Raw genomic sequence first — 17,939 nt, 5'->3', positions numbered from 1 at the left:
CCCAAATGTGCTCCATCCCCCATGCTGCGCACTCCCAAACATGCTCCATCCCCCATGTAGCGCACTCCCCATCGTGCTCCATCCCCTATGCTGCGCACCCCCCATCGTGCTCCATCTCCCATGCTGTGCACTCCCAAACGTGCTCCATCCGCCATGCTGCGCACTCCCAAACGTGCTCCATCCGCCATGCTGCGCACTCCCAAACGTGCTCCATCCGCCATACTCCGCACTCCCCATCGTGCTGCATCCCCCATGCTGCGCACTCCCAAACGTGCTCCATCCGCCATACTCCGCACTCCCCATCGTGCTGCATCCCCCATGCTGCGCACTCCCAAACGTGCTGCATCCCCCATGCTGCGCACTCCCAAACGTGCTCCATCCCCCATGCTGCGCACCCCCCATCGTCCTCCATCCCCCATGCTGCACCAGCATCAGCCTCTCTACCCGCAGCATCAGCCTCTCTGCCCGCAGCATCAGCCTCTCTGCCCCCGGCATCAGCCTCTCTGCCCGCAGCATCAGCCTCTCTGCCCCCGGCATCAGCCTCTCTGCCCCCAGCATCAGCCTCTCTGCCCCCAGCATCAGCCTCTCTGCCCCCAGCATCAGCCTCTCTGCCCCCAGCATCAGCCTCTCTGCCCCCAGCATCAGCCTCTCTGCCCCCAGCATCAGCCTCTCTGCCCCCAGCATCAGCCTCTCTGCCCCCAGCATCAGCCTCTCTGCCCCCAGCATCAGCCTCTCTGCCCCCAGCATCAGCCTCTCTGCCCCCAGCATCAGCCTCTCTGCCCCCAGCATCAGCCTCTCTGCCCCCAGCATCAGCCTCTCTGCCCCCAGCATCAGCCTCTCTGCCCCCAGCATCAGCCTCTCTGCCCCCAGCATCAGCCTCTCTGCCCCCAGCATCAGCCTCTCTCCTCCCAGCATCAGCCTCTCTCCTCCCAGCATCAGCCTCTCTCCTCCCAGCATCAGCCTCTCTCCTCTTAGCCTACGCCAGCCTCAGCCTCCCCCAGCATCAGCCTCTCTGCCCCCAGCATCAGCCTCTCTCCTCTTAGCCTACGCCAGCCTCAGCCTCCCCCAGCATCAGCCTCTCTGTCCCCAGCATCAGCCTCTCTGTCCCCAGCATCAGCCTCTCTGTCCCCAGCATCAGCCTCTCTGTCCCCAGCATCAGCCTCTTCTGTCCCCAGCATCAGCCTCTTCTGTCCCCAGCATCAGCCTCTTCTGTCCCCAGCATCAGCCTCTTCTGTCCCCAGCATCAGCCTCTTCTGTCCCCAGCATCAGCCTCTTCTGTCCCCAGCATCAGCCTCTTCTGTCCCCAGCATCAGCCTCTTCTGTCCCCAGCATCAGCCTCTTCTGTCCCCAGCATCAGCCTCTTCTGTCCCCAGCATCAGCCTCTTCTGTCCCCAGCATCAGCCTCTTCTGTCCCCAGCATCAGCCTCTTCTGTCCCCAGCATCAGCCTTTTCTGTCCCCAGCATCAGCCTTTTCTGTCCCCAGCATCAGCCTTTTCTGTCCCCAGCATCAGCCTTTTCTGTCCCCAGCATCAGCCTTTTCTGTCCCCAGCATCAGCCTTTTCTGTCCCCAGCATCAGCCTTTTCTGTCCCCAGCATCAGCCTTTTCTGTCCCCAGCATCAGCCTTTTCTGTCCCCAGCATCAGCCTTTTCTGTCCCCAGCATCAGCCTTTTCTGTCCCCAGCATCAGCCTTTTCTGTCCCCAGCATCAGCCTTTTCTGTCCCCAGCATCAGCCTTTTCTGTCCCCAGCATCAGCCTTTTCTGTCCCCAGCATCAGCCTTTTCTGTCCCCAGCATCAGCCTTTTCTGTCCCCAGCATCAGCCTTTTCTGTCCCCAGCATCAGCCTTTTCTGTCCCCAGCATCAGCCTTTTCTGTCCCCAGCATCAGCCTTTTCTGTCCCCAGCATCAGCCTTTTCTGTCCCCAGCATCAGCCTTTTCTGTCCCCAGCATCAGCCTTTTCTGTCCCCAGCATCAGCCTTTTCTGTCCCCAGCATCAGCCTTTTCTGTCCCCAGCATCAGCCTTTTCTGTCTCCAGCATCAGCCTTTTCTGTCCCCAGCATCAGCCTTTTCTGTCCCCAGCATCAGCCTCTCTCCTCCCAGCATCAGCCTCTCTCCTCCCAGCATCAGCCTCTCTCCTCCCAGCATCAGCCTCTCTCCTCCCAGCCTACGCCAGCCTCAGCCTCCCCCAGCATCAGCCTCTCTCCTCCCAGCATCAGCCTCTCTCCTCTTAGCCTACGCCAGCCTCAGCCTCTCTCCTCCCAGCATCAGCCTCTCTCTTCCCAGCATCAGCCTCTCTCCTCCCAGCCTACCCCAGCCTCAGCCTCCCCCAGCATCAGCCTCTCTTCTCTCAGCCTCCCCATCCCAGCCTTCCCCAGGATCAGCCTCTCTCCTCCCAGCCTCTTCCAGCACGCCGTGCTCCTCTGCCGACACTCACAGATCCGATCGCATACACTCACACACACCCGATCGCATACACTCACGCACACACACATTGACGATATTGCACATACGCGCTCATACTCACAACATCCGGAGATACCACATGCTTCCGGCCATGTGATCCTCCTGTCCCCAGCATCAGCCTCTCTGTCCCCAGCATCAGCCTCTCTGTCCCCAGCATCAGCCTCTCTGTCCCCAGCATCAGCCTCTCTGTCCCCAGCATCAGCCTCTCTGTCCCCAGCATCAGCCTCTCTGTCCCCAGCATCAGCCTCTCTGTCCCCAGCATCAGCCTCTCTGTCCCCAGCATCAGCCTCTCTGTCCCCAGCATCAGCCTCTCTGTCCCCAGCATCAGCCTCTCTGTCCCCAGCATCAGCCTCTCTGTCCCCAGCATCAGCCTCTCTGTCCCCAGCATCAGCCTCTCTGTCCCCAGCATCAGCCTCTCTGTCCCCAGCATCAGCCTCTCTGTCCCCAGCATCAGCCTCTCTGTCCCCAGCATCAGCCTCTCTGTCCCCAGCATCAGCCTCTCTCCTCCCAGCCTACGCCAGCCTCAGCCTCTCTCCTCCCAGCCTACCCCAGCATCAGCCTCTCTCCTCCCAGCATCAGCCTCTCTCCTCCCAGCCTACGCCAGCCTCAGCATCAGCCTCTCTCCTCCCAGCATCAGACTCTCTCCTCCCAGCCTACCCCAGCCTCAGCCTACCCCAGCCTTAGCCTCCCCCAGCATCAGCCTCTCTCCTCCCAGCATCAGCCTCTCTCCTCCCAGCATCAGCCTCTCTCCTCCCAGCATCAGCCTCTCTCCTCCCAGCATCAGCCTCTCTCCTCCCAGCATCAGCCTCTCTCCTCCCAGCATCAGCCTCTCTCCTCCCAGCATCAGCCTCTCTCCTCCCAGCATCAGCCTCTCTCCTCCCAGCATCAGCCTCTCTCCTCCCAGCATCAGCCTCTCTCCTCCCAGCATCAGCCTCTCTCCTCCCAGCATCAGCCTCTCTCCTCCCAGCATCAGCCTCTCTCCTCCCAGCATCAGCCTTTCTCCTCCCAGCATCAGCCTTTCTCCTCCCAGCATCAGCCTCTCTCCTCCCAGCATCAGCCTCTCTCCTCCCAGCCTACCCCAGCCTCAGCCTCTCTTCTCTCAGCCTCCCCATCCCAGCCTTCCCCAGGATCAGCCTCTCTCCTCCCAGCCTCCTCCAGCACGCCGTGCTCCTCTGCCGACACTCACAGATCCGATCGCATACACTCACACACACCCGATCGCATACACTCACGCACACACACATTGACGACATTGCACATACACGCTCATACTCACAACATCCGGAGATACCACATGCTTCCGGCCATGTGATCCTCCGGCAGGTCCTGGAAGCTCACAGCACAGTATCGCCGCCGAGAAGCAAGCGATATCCCAAGCGATATCCCAGGATGTTGTGAGTGTGTGGATGCGATGTGATGTGTGTGTGAGGTGTGTGTGAGAGTGAGTGTGATCTGATGTGTGTGTGTGTGTGTGTGTGTGTGCTGTTATGTGTGTGTGTATGTTCCGCCGCTGCAGGACCTTGATGCGCTGGTAACTATGCTACCATGGTTACCAGCGTATCTCGTCCCCCGCTCGCACGGGAGCCCACACCAGCATACGCCGGCCAGCCCCAGCAATGCGAGGGTATGTGTCGGCTGGTTTGGCGGCGTACGCTGATGTGGGCTCCCAGGGGTACAGTACTCACCTGGTAGTCATGGCTCCGTGACAGTGTCGGTTCGGGGAATGCGTGGGGGGGCGGGGCCAGAGCTAGCGTGCATTGTGTGAGGGGGGCGGGGCGTGGCCGAGTTGCCAATGCCTGCAGGGTGCCGGGGCGAGAGGCCAATCTGGGGGGGGGCGGAGCCTTGGCGAGCGGCCGGCCAATCCGTGTGGGGGCACAGCCTGGGCGAGCGGCCAATCCGTGCGGGGGGACGGGGCCATGGCGAGCCCAGCGGCCAATCAGCTTTGTGTCACCGTAAGGACACAATTTTGGAGCAAGACAGACAGACAGACAGACAGACAGAATAAGGCAATTAGAGAGATATAGATAGATAGAGATAGAGATATATATATATCTCTATCTCTATCTATCTAGCTATCTATCATGAACATGCTCTGCCTCAGCACATCAGACTCTCCACTACCGTGGAAAGCTTCAAGAGGAACCTCAAGACCCACCTCTTCCAACAAGCCTACAACCTATAATAGCCCTCAGTCCAGTAGACCACTGCGCAACCAGCTCTGTCCTCACCTATTGTACCACCACCCATTCCCTGTAGACTGTGAGCCCTCGCGGGCAGGGTCCTCTCTCCTCCTATACCAGTCTGTCTTGTACTGTTAATGATTGTTGTACGTATACCCTCTCTCACTTGTAAAGCACCATGGAATAAATGGCTCTATAATAATAAATGATAATATATATATATGATCAATGGTTGAGGAAGTGATTAACTATTTAATTTCCCAGCTGGGCTAGTGGTTAAGTACCCTTTCTGATTTCTCTAACATATGAGAGCAGATGGTTTGATTCCTGGTGGTCTGGGGTGAATGAGGGTTAAAAGTTGATTCCCTGGTAAATATTTTAGGGGAGAAGAGTGGATTCTCATTTCATTTCCTGGGGAGTTAGTGTATAAGAATGGATAATATTTTATTCCCTGCTGCTCTAGGTCAATAACTAACTCTAGGTTAGAAAGTGGGATTTCTATTTATATACCTGGGGGTATAAGGTAGTAAAGGAAGTGGTACTTGATTCCCTAGTGGGCTAGTGTATCAACTAATGACCTATTTTTTTTATGTTTTAGGGTAGAAAAAGGTCTGAAATCCCAGCAGCTGGGTCTCCCATAAACAAGCAAGGACTTATGTTTGAAATATGAGTAGAGACATCCTCATAATGATAGAAATTGTTGATTACTTAAAGGGATATTTTGACTACGGTAGTCTTCTTTCTCAACCCCTTTTTATCCAGATAGGCATTGATAGTAATGGTCAGTGAATTATTTTTAAAGGAATCCTGTGTCAGAATGTGGGATCAATGGGGTACATCTATTTCTCTGGTGGACCAGTCTGACCATGATCCCTTTTAAATAGGGCTTTCTGCTTGCCTTTAAATATTTATTTGCACTAAATAAAAGCCACTGTTCTCCTGATTCTGACATTGTTTTTAGTTTCTTTCTACTCCTTTCCATTCCTGAGATATGGCCCTTTTTGTCTAAAAATCTTGTCTCTATAACCAAATGGGCATGGTCCTCAAGTAGAATTCTACAGGAAAAGGATGAGGACCACACCCACTTGGCTTTAAAGATTAGATTTATAAACTGGAAAGAAAGGGCCGTATCTCGGGAACAGAGAGGCGTAGAAATGCAAGAAAAACTACGTCGGACTCAGGAGAACAGTGGCAATTACATCAAAAGAAAATATTACATATTTATGGCAAGTGAGGGGTTCAGATTGATGGTGAGGAAGGCCATGGGGTCCTTAAATTCCAATATCAGATAACCTATTACTAATCTCCTCTTTGTACAGAAGGTCCATGACCAGATATCCAATATTTTGGCATTTATACACAAGGAAAGTCCTCTCTGTAAACCCTCGGTTTATTTATGTCCTGAAAATACCTTTGTTGTAACAAGCCACGTCTTTCCTACCGGAGTCTTGTTTGCTTCTCTGTCTATAAGACTTCATTCCAACTCAACATGAACTGAGTTTTATATCTCTTTATAATTTATGTCTCCACATGACATCAGCTTCATTTATTAGATAATAGTGGTGGTAACATCTCCAAAAGCTTTTGCATGAAGAATGTCACAGAGAAAAAAATGTCCTGATATTTAATATTTCACGAAACAACCACAGTCTGTCAATCAGGGACGCTGAATAATACGGAACAAGCATCAAGGGTCCATTAGGGCCATAAAACATGTAATTTGTATCCTGATAAGAACCTGATCGTTATAATGGATGGAACATGGGTGACAAAGGAATTGTCAGACCACCGGAGCTTCAACAGAAGCACGAAAAATGAGCCGGCGCCACCGCGTGACATTCTGCGCAAAATGGGGAGTTCTAGGTGCGGCCTGATATTAACAAGATTTTGTTCACTGGGGGAAAATGTATTGGTCACTTATTGTGCTCCTCGCTGTAACTGCTGAGCCTGTGGCTCTAATTTTGGTTTAAAAACCTAATTAGGACAAAGAAATTATTCAGTTGTATATTTACATTATTATAGAAGTTATATTCTTGTACATAGGAGCAGTATTATAGCAGTTAGTGCTGGCCAAAAGTATTGGCACCCATGCAATTCTGCCTCTTTTTGTATTGGTGCTGCCCCCTCTACTAAGCACTGACTGCATCCACTCAAGTGGCAGTAGTTCCGTTTTGCTGGCTACATTCCTATTGTAAGTGCTGGCTGTGTTGATGTAAAATGCAGCCAACACGCAGTAGAGGTGGTCCCCATCCTGGTATATATGGCCCCCAACCTGGTATTTTTGTCCCCATCCTGGTATTTTTGTCCCCATCCTGGTATTTTTGTCCCCCATCCTGGTATATATGGCCCCCATCCTGGTATATATGGCCCCCATCCTGGTATATATGGCCCCCATCCTGGTATATATGGCCCCCATCCTGGTATTTTTGTCCCCCATCCTGGTATTTTTGTCCCCCATCCTGGTATTTTTGTCCCCCATCCTGGTATATATGGCCCCCATCCTGGTATATATGGCCCTCATCCTGGTATATATGGCCCCCAACCTGCGCTCCTTTTTGGTATATATACAGTACTGGCCAAAAGTATTGGCACCCCTGCAATTCTGCCAGATAATACTCAGTTTCTTCTTGAAAATGATTGCAATCACAAATTCTTTGGTATTATTATCTTCATTTATTTTGCTTGCAATGAAAAAACACAAAAGAAAATGAAACAAAAATCAAATCATTGATCATTTCAAACACAACTCCAAAAATGGGCCAGACAAAAGTATTGGCACCCTTAGCCTAATACTTGGTTGCACAACCTTTAGCCAAAATAACTGCGCACAACCACTTCCGGTAACCATCAATGAGTTTCTTACAATGCTCTGCAGGAATTTTAGACCATTCTTCTTTGGCAAACTGCTCCAGGTCCCTGAGATTTGAAGGGGGCCTTCTCCAAACTGCCATTTTGAGATCTCTCCACAGGTCTTCTATGGGGTTCAGGTCTGGACTCATTGCTGGCCACTTTAGTAGTCTCCAGTGCTTTCTCTCAAACCATTTTCTAGTGCTTTTGAAGTGCGTTTTGGGTCATTGTCCTGCTGGAAGACCCATGACCTCTGAGGGAGACCCAGCTTTCTCACACTGGGCCCTACATTATGCTGAAAAATTTGTTGGTAGTCTTCAGACTTCATAATGCCATGCACACGGTCAAACAGTCCCGTGCCAGAGGCAGCAAGGCAACCCCAAAACATCAGGGAACCTCCGCCATGTTTGACTGTAGGGACCATGTTCTTTTCTTTGAATGCTTCTTTTTTTTCCCTGTAAACTCTATGTTGATGGCTTTTCCCAAAAAGCTCTACTTTTGTCTCATCTGACCAGAGAACATTCCTATTCAGGTAAGTTTTGGCAAACTCCAGCCTGGCTTTTTTTATGTCTCGGGGTAAGAAGTGGGGTCTTCCTGGGTATCCTACGATACAGTCCCTTTTCATTCAGACGCTGACGGATAGTACGGGGTGACACTGTTGTACCCTCGGACTGCAGGGCAGCTTGAACTTGTTTGGATGTTAGTCGAGGTTCTTTATCCACCATCCGCACAATCTTTCGTTGAAATCTCTCGTCAATTTTTCTTTTCCTTCCACATCTAGGGAGGTTAGCCACAGTGCCATGGGCTTTACACTTCTTGATGACACTGCGCACCGTAGACACAGGAACTTTCAGGTCTTTGGAGATGGACTTGTATCCTTGAGATTGCTCATGCTTCCTCACAATTTGGATTCTCAAGTCCTCAGACAGTCCTTCTTTGGTCTTCTTTCTTTTCTCCATGCTCAATGTGGTGCACACAAGGACACAGGACAGAGGTTGAGTCAACTTTAATCCATGTCAACTGGCTGCAAGTGTGATTTACTTATTGCCAACACCTGTTAGGTGCCACAGGTAAGTTACAGGCGCTGTTATTACACAAATTACAGAAGCATCACAGGATTTTTCAAACAGTGCCAATACTTTTGTCCACCCCCTTTATGTTTGGTGTGGAATTATAACCAATTTGTCTTTATGACAATTTTATTATTATTTTTTTAATTGAAGACAAATTAAATGAAGATAATAATACCAAAGAATTTGTGACTGCAATCATTTTCAAGAAGAAACTGAGTATTCTCTGACAGAATTGCAGGGGTGCCAATACTTTTGGCCTGCACTGTATATTCTTGTACATAGGAGCAGTATTATATTAGTTATATTCTTGTACATAGGGGCAGAATTATAGTAGTTATATTCTTGTACATAGGAGCAGTATTATAGTGGTTATATTCTTGTACATAGAGGGCAGTATTATAGTAATTATATTCTTGTACATAGGGGCAGTATTATAGTAGTTATATTCTTGTACATAGGGGCAGAATTATAGTAGTTATATTCTTGTACATAGGGGCAGTATTATAGTAATTATATTCTTGTACATTGGGGCAGTGTTATGATCCGGAACCATGGAAGACCACCACAAATCATTGGTAAAAGGTGACAAGAGCATTGGCAACTAATCTGGTCGCCATACCTTACTAACCATCACAACTAGAAGTAGCCGAGGGGTGAACTAACATCCTGTGCACCGCGAACCCAGCCGAAGAACTAGCTATCCTAAAGGAAGGAAAGATGAATAACTCTCTGCCTCAGAAAATAGACAAAAATAGCTAGCCCCCCACATTCAGAGACTGCGGTGATAAAGGAAAAACGCAATACACAGATGACAGAATTAGCAAAACATGAGGCCCCCACTGATTAAAATAGGAAAGGACAGGAAAGGGACTGATGGTGGCCAGAGAAAAACCCTGCAAAATTCCAAATTCCTGATAGTACAAAAAGGCCCTCAAATCGCACGATCTGAACTCTGTCCTATACCAGGTGCTTTTGTCATACCAATGAACAGAAAACAAGAATCACAACAAATTCAACAAGCCACAAACACATGGACCCAAAGGAGCTATACTCCAAACAAAACTGCAGGGAGTTCCCCAGCTAAGCAACTGAGGGGGAAATTCCCTGCATGCAAATAAACTGAAAACAACCACCGCAAATGACAAACCCAGATAAGAGCAAAAGAACCAAACCATAAATAAAGAGCAAGAACTTATCTGGGGTAGATGTGGTGTGGAGCAGAATGAAGCAGGCTGGTGATACAAAGAACTGACATCCGGCATAGCCTGCTATCAGACCAGGATTTAAATAAGCAGAGAGTTAGCAAAGGAAACGCCCATTGCACAACACACCTGGTCCAAGTCCAAACCATTCCTGGCCACCAGAGGGAGCCTCCCAGCAGCCAAAACATAACTAACATTCACAACAGGGCAGTATTATAGTAGTTATATTCTTGTACATAGGGGCAGTATTATAGTAGTTATATTCTTGTACATAGGGGCAGTATTATAGTAGTTATATTCTTGTACATAGGAGCAGTATTATAGTAGTTATATTCTTGTACATAGGGGCAGTATTATAGTAGTTATATTCTTGTACATAGGGGCAGTATTATAGTAGTTATATTCTTGTACATAAGGAGCAGTATTATAGTAATTATATTCTTGTACATAGAGGCAGTACAATCAGTATTTTTGTATGCATCTTTATTCCAAACATGCATTAACCAGCAGGGGGCAACATTGGTCACATGTAAGTTCCTCAAAACGTATTAAATAAGCCAAATTATGTTAAAGTATTTCGATCTCGTGATTTAGGAACGTTCATTTTCGAATTTATGCCATTGTAAATCCTCTTTATTTTAGCTTTTTTTTTTTTTTTTTTTTTTTTTTTTTTGGCCGGCGTGCTGCTAAAAATAAAATGTCTGAGTTATGAGCCCAGAAAAAAATGTACAAAATCTGATTTTAATTGTGTGTGTGTGTGTGTATGTAAATATATATATATATATATATATATATATATATATATATATATATATATATATATAATATATATATATATATATATATATATATATATATATATATATATAAACAGTTCGATATTTAAAGATACCACGGAACAATGAAACTAAGTTGAGAAACTTTGCGTCCCCTCTTCTCTGCTGAATGTGAGATATCTATATATGTACAGTATGTATATGTATGTATGTGATATATATATATATATATTTGTGTGTGTGTGAATATTAACGTGTGTATATATTTATGTACATATGTATATTATTTATTATTATAGCGCCATATATTCCGTGTGTGTGTGTGTGTGTGTATATATATATATATATATATATATATATATATATATATATATATATATATATATATATATATATATATATATATATATATATATATATATATATATTTATATATATATATTTTCCCATCTTCACACATTTTTCCCCTCTTTAAAGATGAAAAAAATATAATATTTTATTTTTTTCATCTTTACAGAGGGGAAACGTGTGTGAAAAAGATGGGAAAAAATATAAAAATTATATTAATAATTATATAAAATATTTTTATATTTTTCACATCTTTCACACATTTTTCCCCCTCTTTAAATATGAAAAATTCTATACATAAATACATATATATTAATGTATGTATGTATGCGTTGCACATTCCCATTGCTGATGTAGCAGAGCTGAGCCTGTGAGCTGACGGTGTGGAGTTTGTGGATTCACTTTGGTCGATTGTTTTGATGCATTTTTTGTTTATTTTTGGAATAGAATGTGGTGCATTAGAACGTTCTATTTACATAACAAATGTTTTGTTTCTGATCCCTTTGTATCGTGGCTGATTGTAGAGGATGAGGCAGCAGAGAGGACAGGAGTGCTGCAGTAACAAAAAGCCTTCTGGATAAATCAAGTCAAGGCATCAGAAAGCCCAACAAGCCTCGCATCCTTTTTTCCAAGCGAAACCTTCGGCCCCTTCCCATTGGCTCCACTAGCTGCCATTGGGAAGGCAGCGCGGGGCAGGATTGGTCCTCCATTGCTGCCAGTCACCCTCCATCTGTCAGAAAGCCCATATGGTTTGCAGAAGGCGAGGGAAGTGTGTGTGTGTCTGTTTGTATGCGTGTGTTAAAGGGGGGTGAAAGGGGAACAGCAGAAGGAGGGGGCGCTGGGAAGAGAGGGGGGGCTGCTAGAGATTCCCGATCCAGCATTGCTCCCGTCCTCCATCCATCCCTGCATCGCCGCGCTGCGCTCCATCCTTCCTCTGCCATCGCGGCGACTGTACTGGAAAATACAGCAAACCCGGGAGGGAGGGGGGCCGAGGGTTAACGAGGAGGGAAAAAATAAAAGAAGGAGAAAGACTGGAAAATAAAGAGGAAAAGAGGAGGACGAGGACTAAATAGAAAGATGAAGACGCCACTTCGGAGGGTGATCCTGGCCGGCGTCGCCGCGATGCTGACACAAGGTACGACCATCGGCACCCGTGACCTCAAGGATGATGTCCGATGGGCAAGGGGGAGTGGGGGGGTCATGATGATGCTTGGGTTTAAAAAGTTGGGGGAAGTTGGATCAGTGATTGGGGGGGAGGGGGGGGGGGGTCCATGCATGAGAATTGCAGGTAGTTTCTGCATTGAGAAGACTCCTGAGAATTCCTGCGCTGAATTGGAAACCACTACCCCCCCCCATCACCCCCCCCCCACACTCCTGAGAATCTGTTAGTGGTTTGAATACATTATTGGAGTCAGAGGTTAATAAATAGAAATGTATTAATGAAGTCATAGATTGGGGAGGGGGTGGGTGACAAACTGCCGAGGGGGATGGGGTGGGAGAAGGAAAGAAAAAAGGGGGGGGCGGAGGGGGGGGGGGTCTTCATAATCACAATGACAATCCCCCTGTGACATTCTTATTATCCACAGTACACAGTGGGCACTGTTGTGGAGTAATTACCGGGGGAGCAGGGGTTAAAGAGATGCCGGTCCCGGAGGAAAGGACATGTTGTTGGATCAATAAGGCGAATGATAAATAGGCGGAGGGTCTGCAGTGACCTCTGATCCCTGTGAGACCCCCGAGGGGCAGTGATGCTGAGGGGCTGTGCTCATACAGCTGCATGCAGAGCCCACTGTGCAGCATCTGCTCTGGGAGGCGCATTCAGGGCTGCAGAGCTGTATGCTTCCATCTGCAAGTGCAAGATGTGTATATACTGTACGGAGAGCGGAGGGGTCTGTCTGCATCACAGGCCCCCTCTATAGGAGCCTGCACTGGGGGAAAGCAATGGCCGGCTCCGACCGACAGCAGATGTATAGCCCTATGCACAGTGTGTGTGTGTGTGTGTGTGTGTGTGTGTGTGTATGTATGTATGTATGTATGTATGTATGTATGTATATGTGTAATATATATCTCATAAGGGGTGTGTGTGAATATATGTATCAAATGGGGATGTATGTGTGTGAATATATATATATATATATATATATATATAATATATATATATATATATATAATATTTTTATTATAGTGCAAGTGTCTGTATGAGGGTAATCTATGGATAAGTGTAGGAGAATGTGTGCATGTACTAAAACGTATCATCATATGGATGAGTGCAATCTGTGGATGTGTATGAGCATGTACTGTATTAGTATATGTGTGTGTATACACTCTGTACAAACATTAGATTGACTATATTGAAGTATATGGATCAGTGCATATGAGTATGTATGTATGAGCATGTACTGTACAGATGAGTAAAATGTGTGTATGAGCAGGATACCTGTAATATGTCTGTTAGTGTCTGTGTATGTAAATGTATGTGCTGTTTAAATGAGTGGATGTATGTGCTGTGTACAGTGAGTTTTGCTTTGGATTGCATGCAGCTGTTTATAGAGAAGTGGCTGCATGTACTGTATAGTGTGTATGTGCTGTATACTGTGTATGTGACTGCAGGCTTGGTTGTGTGTGTGTGTGTGTGTGTCTGGGTATAATGTTGATGTTACCAAGTAATGTGGTTTTGCATGTTTGCTGTATATATGGCTGTGCCTGTATGTGTTGCTCTGTATGCTGTATATGGTGTCTACAGTGTATGTATATACCTGTGTTGGTGTATGCTGTATAACCGGTGAATGTATACAGTGTGCACAGTGTAGGTGTATGTATATACATGCACTGGTGTGTGCTGTATACAGTGTACATATATACTTGTGTCGGTGTTGGCTGTATATCCTGTGCACAGTGTCGATTATATTTATATATATATATATATATATATATATATATATATATATATATATATATATATATATATATATATATATATAAATTTGTATATAAAAAATGATACAGTGTATGTAATCCCTGTGTTGGTATATGATGCATATGCTATGCCAAGTGTGGACGTGTATATATCAGTGTCAGTGTGTGCTGTATACGGTATCCACAGTGAAGGTGTATATAAAACTGTCGGTGTGTGCTGTGTACCGGTGTGCACCATGTACACATATACCTCTGTTGGTGGGCGCTGTATACGCTGATGTGCACACAGGTATATACATGCATACAATGTTGGTGTGCTGTACATGACGTGCACAGTGTATGTATATCCCTGTGTTGGTTTGTGCAGTGTAGGTATATACCGGCATTTGGTTTGTTCTGTACACACAGTGTATGTATATACCGGTGTCAGTGTGTGTGTATACCGTGTGCACAGTGTATGTATATCCCAGTGTCGGTGTGTTCTATGTACGCTGTGCATAGTGCACGTATATCCTGGTGTTTGGGTGTGTATACAGTGTAGGTATATACCGGTGTCGGTGTGTATCTGTATACCTGTGTCGGTGTGCGCTGTATATACTGGTGTCGGTGTGCGCTGTATATACTGGTGTCGGTGTGCGCTGTATATACCGGTGTCAGTGTGTACTGTATACAGTGTACTATATAGACCGCTGTCGGTGTGCGCTGTATATACCGGTGTCTGTGTGTGTTGTAAACAGTGTACTGTATATACCGGTGTCAGTGTGCGCTGTATATACCGGTGTCGGTGTGTATGCGCTGTATATACCGGTGTCGGTGGTGTGTATGCGCTGTATATACCGGTGTCGGCGGTGTGTATGCGCTGTATATACCGGTGTCGGTGGTGTGTATGCGCTGTATACACCGGTGTCGGTGGTGTGTATGCGCTGTATACACCGGTGTCGGTGGTGTGTATGCGCTGTATATACCGGTGTCGGTGTGTATGCGCTGGGTATACCGGTGTCGGTGATGTGTATGCGCTGTATATACCGGTGTCGGTGGTGTGTATGCGCTGTATATACCGGTGTCGGTGGTGTGTGTGCGCTGTATATACCGGTGTCGGTGGTGTGTATGCGCTGTATATACCGGTGTCGGCGGTGTGTATGCGCTGTATATACCGGTGTCGGTGGTGTGTATGCGCTGTATACACCGGTGTCGGTGGTGTGTATGCGCTGTATACACCGGTGTCGGTGGTGTGTATGCGCTGTATATACCGGTGTCGGTGTGTATGCGCTGGGTATACCGGTGTCGGTGATGTGTATGCGCTGTATATACCGGTGTCGGTGGTGTGTATGCGCTGTATATACCGGTGTCGGTGGTGTGTGTGCGCTGTATATACCGGTGTCGGTGGTGTGTATGCGCTGAATATACCGGTGTCAGTGGTGTGTATGCGCTGTATATACCGGTGTCGGTGGTGTGTATGCGCTGTATACACCAGTGTCGGTGGTGTGTATGCGCTGTGTATACACCGGTGTCGGTGGTGTGTATGCGCTGTATACACCGGTGTCGGTGGTGTGTATGCGCTGTGTATATACCGGTGTCGGTGGTGTATATGCGCTGTATATACCGGTGTCGGTGGTGTGTATGCGCTGTATATAGTGGTGTCGGTGGTGTGTATGCGCTTTATATAGTGGTGTCGGTGATGTGTATGCGCTGTGTATATACCGGTGTCGGTGGTGTATATGCGCTGTATATACCGGTGTCGGTGATGTGTATGCGCTGTATATAGTGGTGTCGGTGGTGTGTATGCGCTTTATATAGTGGTGTCGGTGATGTGTATGCGCTGTGTATATACCGGTGTCGGTGATGTGTATGCGCTGTGTATATACCGGTGTCGGTGGTGCGTATGCGCTGTATATACCGGTGTCGGTGATGTGTATGTGCTGTATATACCGGTGTCGGTGGTGTGTATGCACTGTGTATATACCGGTGTCGGTGATGTGTATGCGCTGTGTATATACCGGTGTCGGTGATGTGTATGCGCTGTATATAGCGGTGTCGGTGGTGTGTATGCGCTGTGTATATACCGGTGTCGGTGGTGTGTATGCGCTGTGTATATACCGGTGTCGGTGGTGCGTATGCGCTGTGTATATACCGGTGTCGGTGATGTGTATGCGCTGTATATAGCGGTGTCGGTGGTGTGTATGCGCTGTATATACCGGTGTCGGTGGTGTGTATGCGCTGTGTATATACCGGTGTCGGTGATGTGTATGCGCTGTATATACCGGTGTCGGTGGTGTGTATGCGCTGTGTATATACCGGTGTCGGTGATGTGTATGTGCTATATATACCGGTGTCGGTGGTGTGTATGCGCTGTGTATATACCGGTGTCGGTGATGTGTATGCGCTGTATATACCGGTGTCGGTGATGTGTATGTGCTGTATATACCGGTGTCGGTGGTGCGTATGCGCTGTGTATATACCGGTGTCGGTGATGTGTATGAGCTGTATATAGCGGTGTCGGTGGTGTGTATGAGCTGTATATACCGGTGTCGGTGGTGTGTATGCGCTGTGTATATACCGGTGTCGGTGGTGTGTATGCGCTGTGTATATACCGGTGTCGGTGGTGTGTATGCGCTGTGTATATACCGGTGTCGGTGGTGTGTATGCGCTGTGTATATACCGGTGTCGGTGGTGTGTATGCGCGGTATATACCGGTGTCGGTGTGCACGTCTGCGTTTCCGCTCGGTGCTCAGCATTTCGGTGGCCTGGTGGTTGGATTTATTTTATCACTTCGCATCCTCCTGATTAATTGCGGTTTCCTATCATTAACTCCTTCCCTTCTGAAGGGTGAAGGGGACAATGACTTTGTGCGATGCCATTGAGCAGCCTCGTTTAACCCCTTGTGACTTGCATTAACCTTTTCCGTCTGGACTGGCAGATCCTCTTATTTATGTGGCCGGTGTCCCCAGAGGGGGAGAAGGTTATTATAACCCCATCATGGAGAGGCCCCGAGCGCTGATTTTACGCCTTAACCCCTTAAACCCTGGCAGAGTTGACCCTGCTGAGTGGACCTGGAGCGTTAACCCTTTTGTTTTCCATTTTCCCGTCTCCCGTTCTTCCCTTTTTCAGTGGATTTGTCGCCGTCTTGCAGCTTATGTCGCCATTACTTTCTACAGCTGTGGAAATCCGGATGTGTGTGGACTCTTGTCGCAGATTTTGGGGACACTGATTGCAATTAGCTGCGGATGTGTTAGGATTTGCTGCTGTGGATCCAGAAAAAGCCATTGACCGGTATCCGGAGTGGCCACAATGTAGCAAGGATGGAATGTCAATATTTACTCTTTATTGCAACATTGTAGCATTTGTTTAGACCCTTTCATTGCCGACAGGTGAAAAAACTACTGCATGATATCTTCCTTTATGGTTGTGGCAGAATGTTCTCAAAAGTGGGTTTTATTTAACTCCTCGCCTTCTGGGGTCCTGTAGCCCCTGCCCAGAGCCCCCTCCTCCATTACTGGACACTGTATCAATTCTGACCCTTTAAACACCACCAGGCAGCGGCGAAACCACAATAAGTGAAGGGGCTGCAACTTTGAGCCTGGGGGGGCCCAAACACTCCCTTAGGCCTATAGGAAAAGACTAATACTATTAAAGATTTGCAATAATTGGGGCCCTATTTGGAGCTATTGCATTGGGGTCCATGGGCATCAAGGTTTACCAATGCATAGGCCCTGACCCTTGTTGCTTATGCAGGGGCTTGTTGCAGCTGATTGACACCAGTGAAGCGTGCATTAACCCTTTCAGTACAATCTGACCCACCATGTGTTGCAATGCAAAGTTTGCCGATGGCTAAAACCATAATGTAAATTGATTTCTGCTTATTTTAAGCTTTCTGCAGTATGTATACTTTAGTGGAAACCATCAGCATGCAGGGTGGATCTGTTGATTGGCTTTTTTATGAGCTTAGAAGTCTGGCTTATGTGATGAATTGCAGCTCGGCTCATTACCATGTAAATATTTGAACACCTATACATCCATAGCGCAGTATTAATATATAATATGTTAATAAATAATTCAATTTACACCTTTTGTTGTATATTCATATGCTAATAACGAGCCCTGCGGGGGTCTACAGTGCTAATGAGTCAATCATGGTC

General features: G+C 47.3%; 1 protein-coding gene across 1 annotated transcript in view; it reads left to right on the top strand.

Annotated features, from left to right (window-relative positions):
- The first annotated feature begins 11,729 nt into the window (after window positions 1-11,729).
- Window positions 11,730-17,939, top strand: part of IGLON5 (IgLON family member 5) — a 433,507-nt gene continuing 427,297 nt past the window's right edge. Inside the window, 1 exon segment of the mRNA XM_075328605.1 lies at window positions 11,730-12,022. Within this exon segment, the coding sequence (XP_075184720.1) occupies window positions 11,965-12,022 (58 nt within the window). The 5' untranslated portion in view covers window positions 11,730-11,964.

The sequence above is a fragment of the Anomaloglossus baeobatrachus genome, chromosome 11 (assembly GCF_048569485.1).
Source record: "Anomaloglossus baeobatrachus isolate aAnoBae1 chromosome 11, aAnoBae1.hap1, whole genome shotgun sequence".
In the NCBI taxonomy this organism is placed as follows: Eukaryota; Metazoa; Chordata; class Amphibia; order Anura; family Aromobatidae; genus Anomaloglossus; species Anomaloglossus baeobatrachus.
The sequence above is the reverse complement of the archived record's forward strand: the minus strand, read 5'-3'. Positions and strand labels throughout refer to the sequence as shown.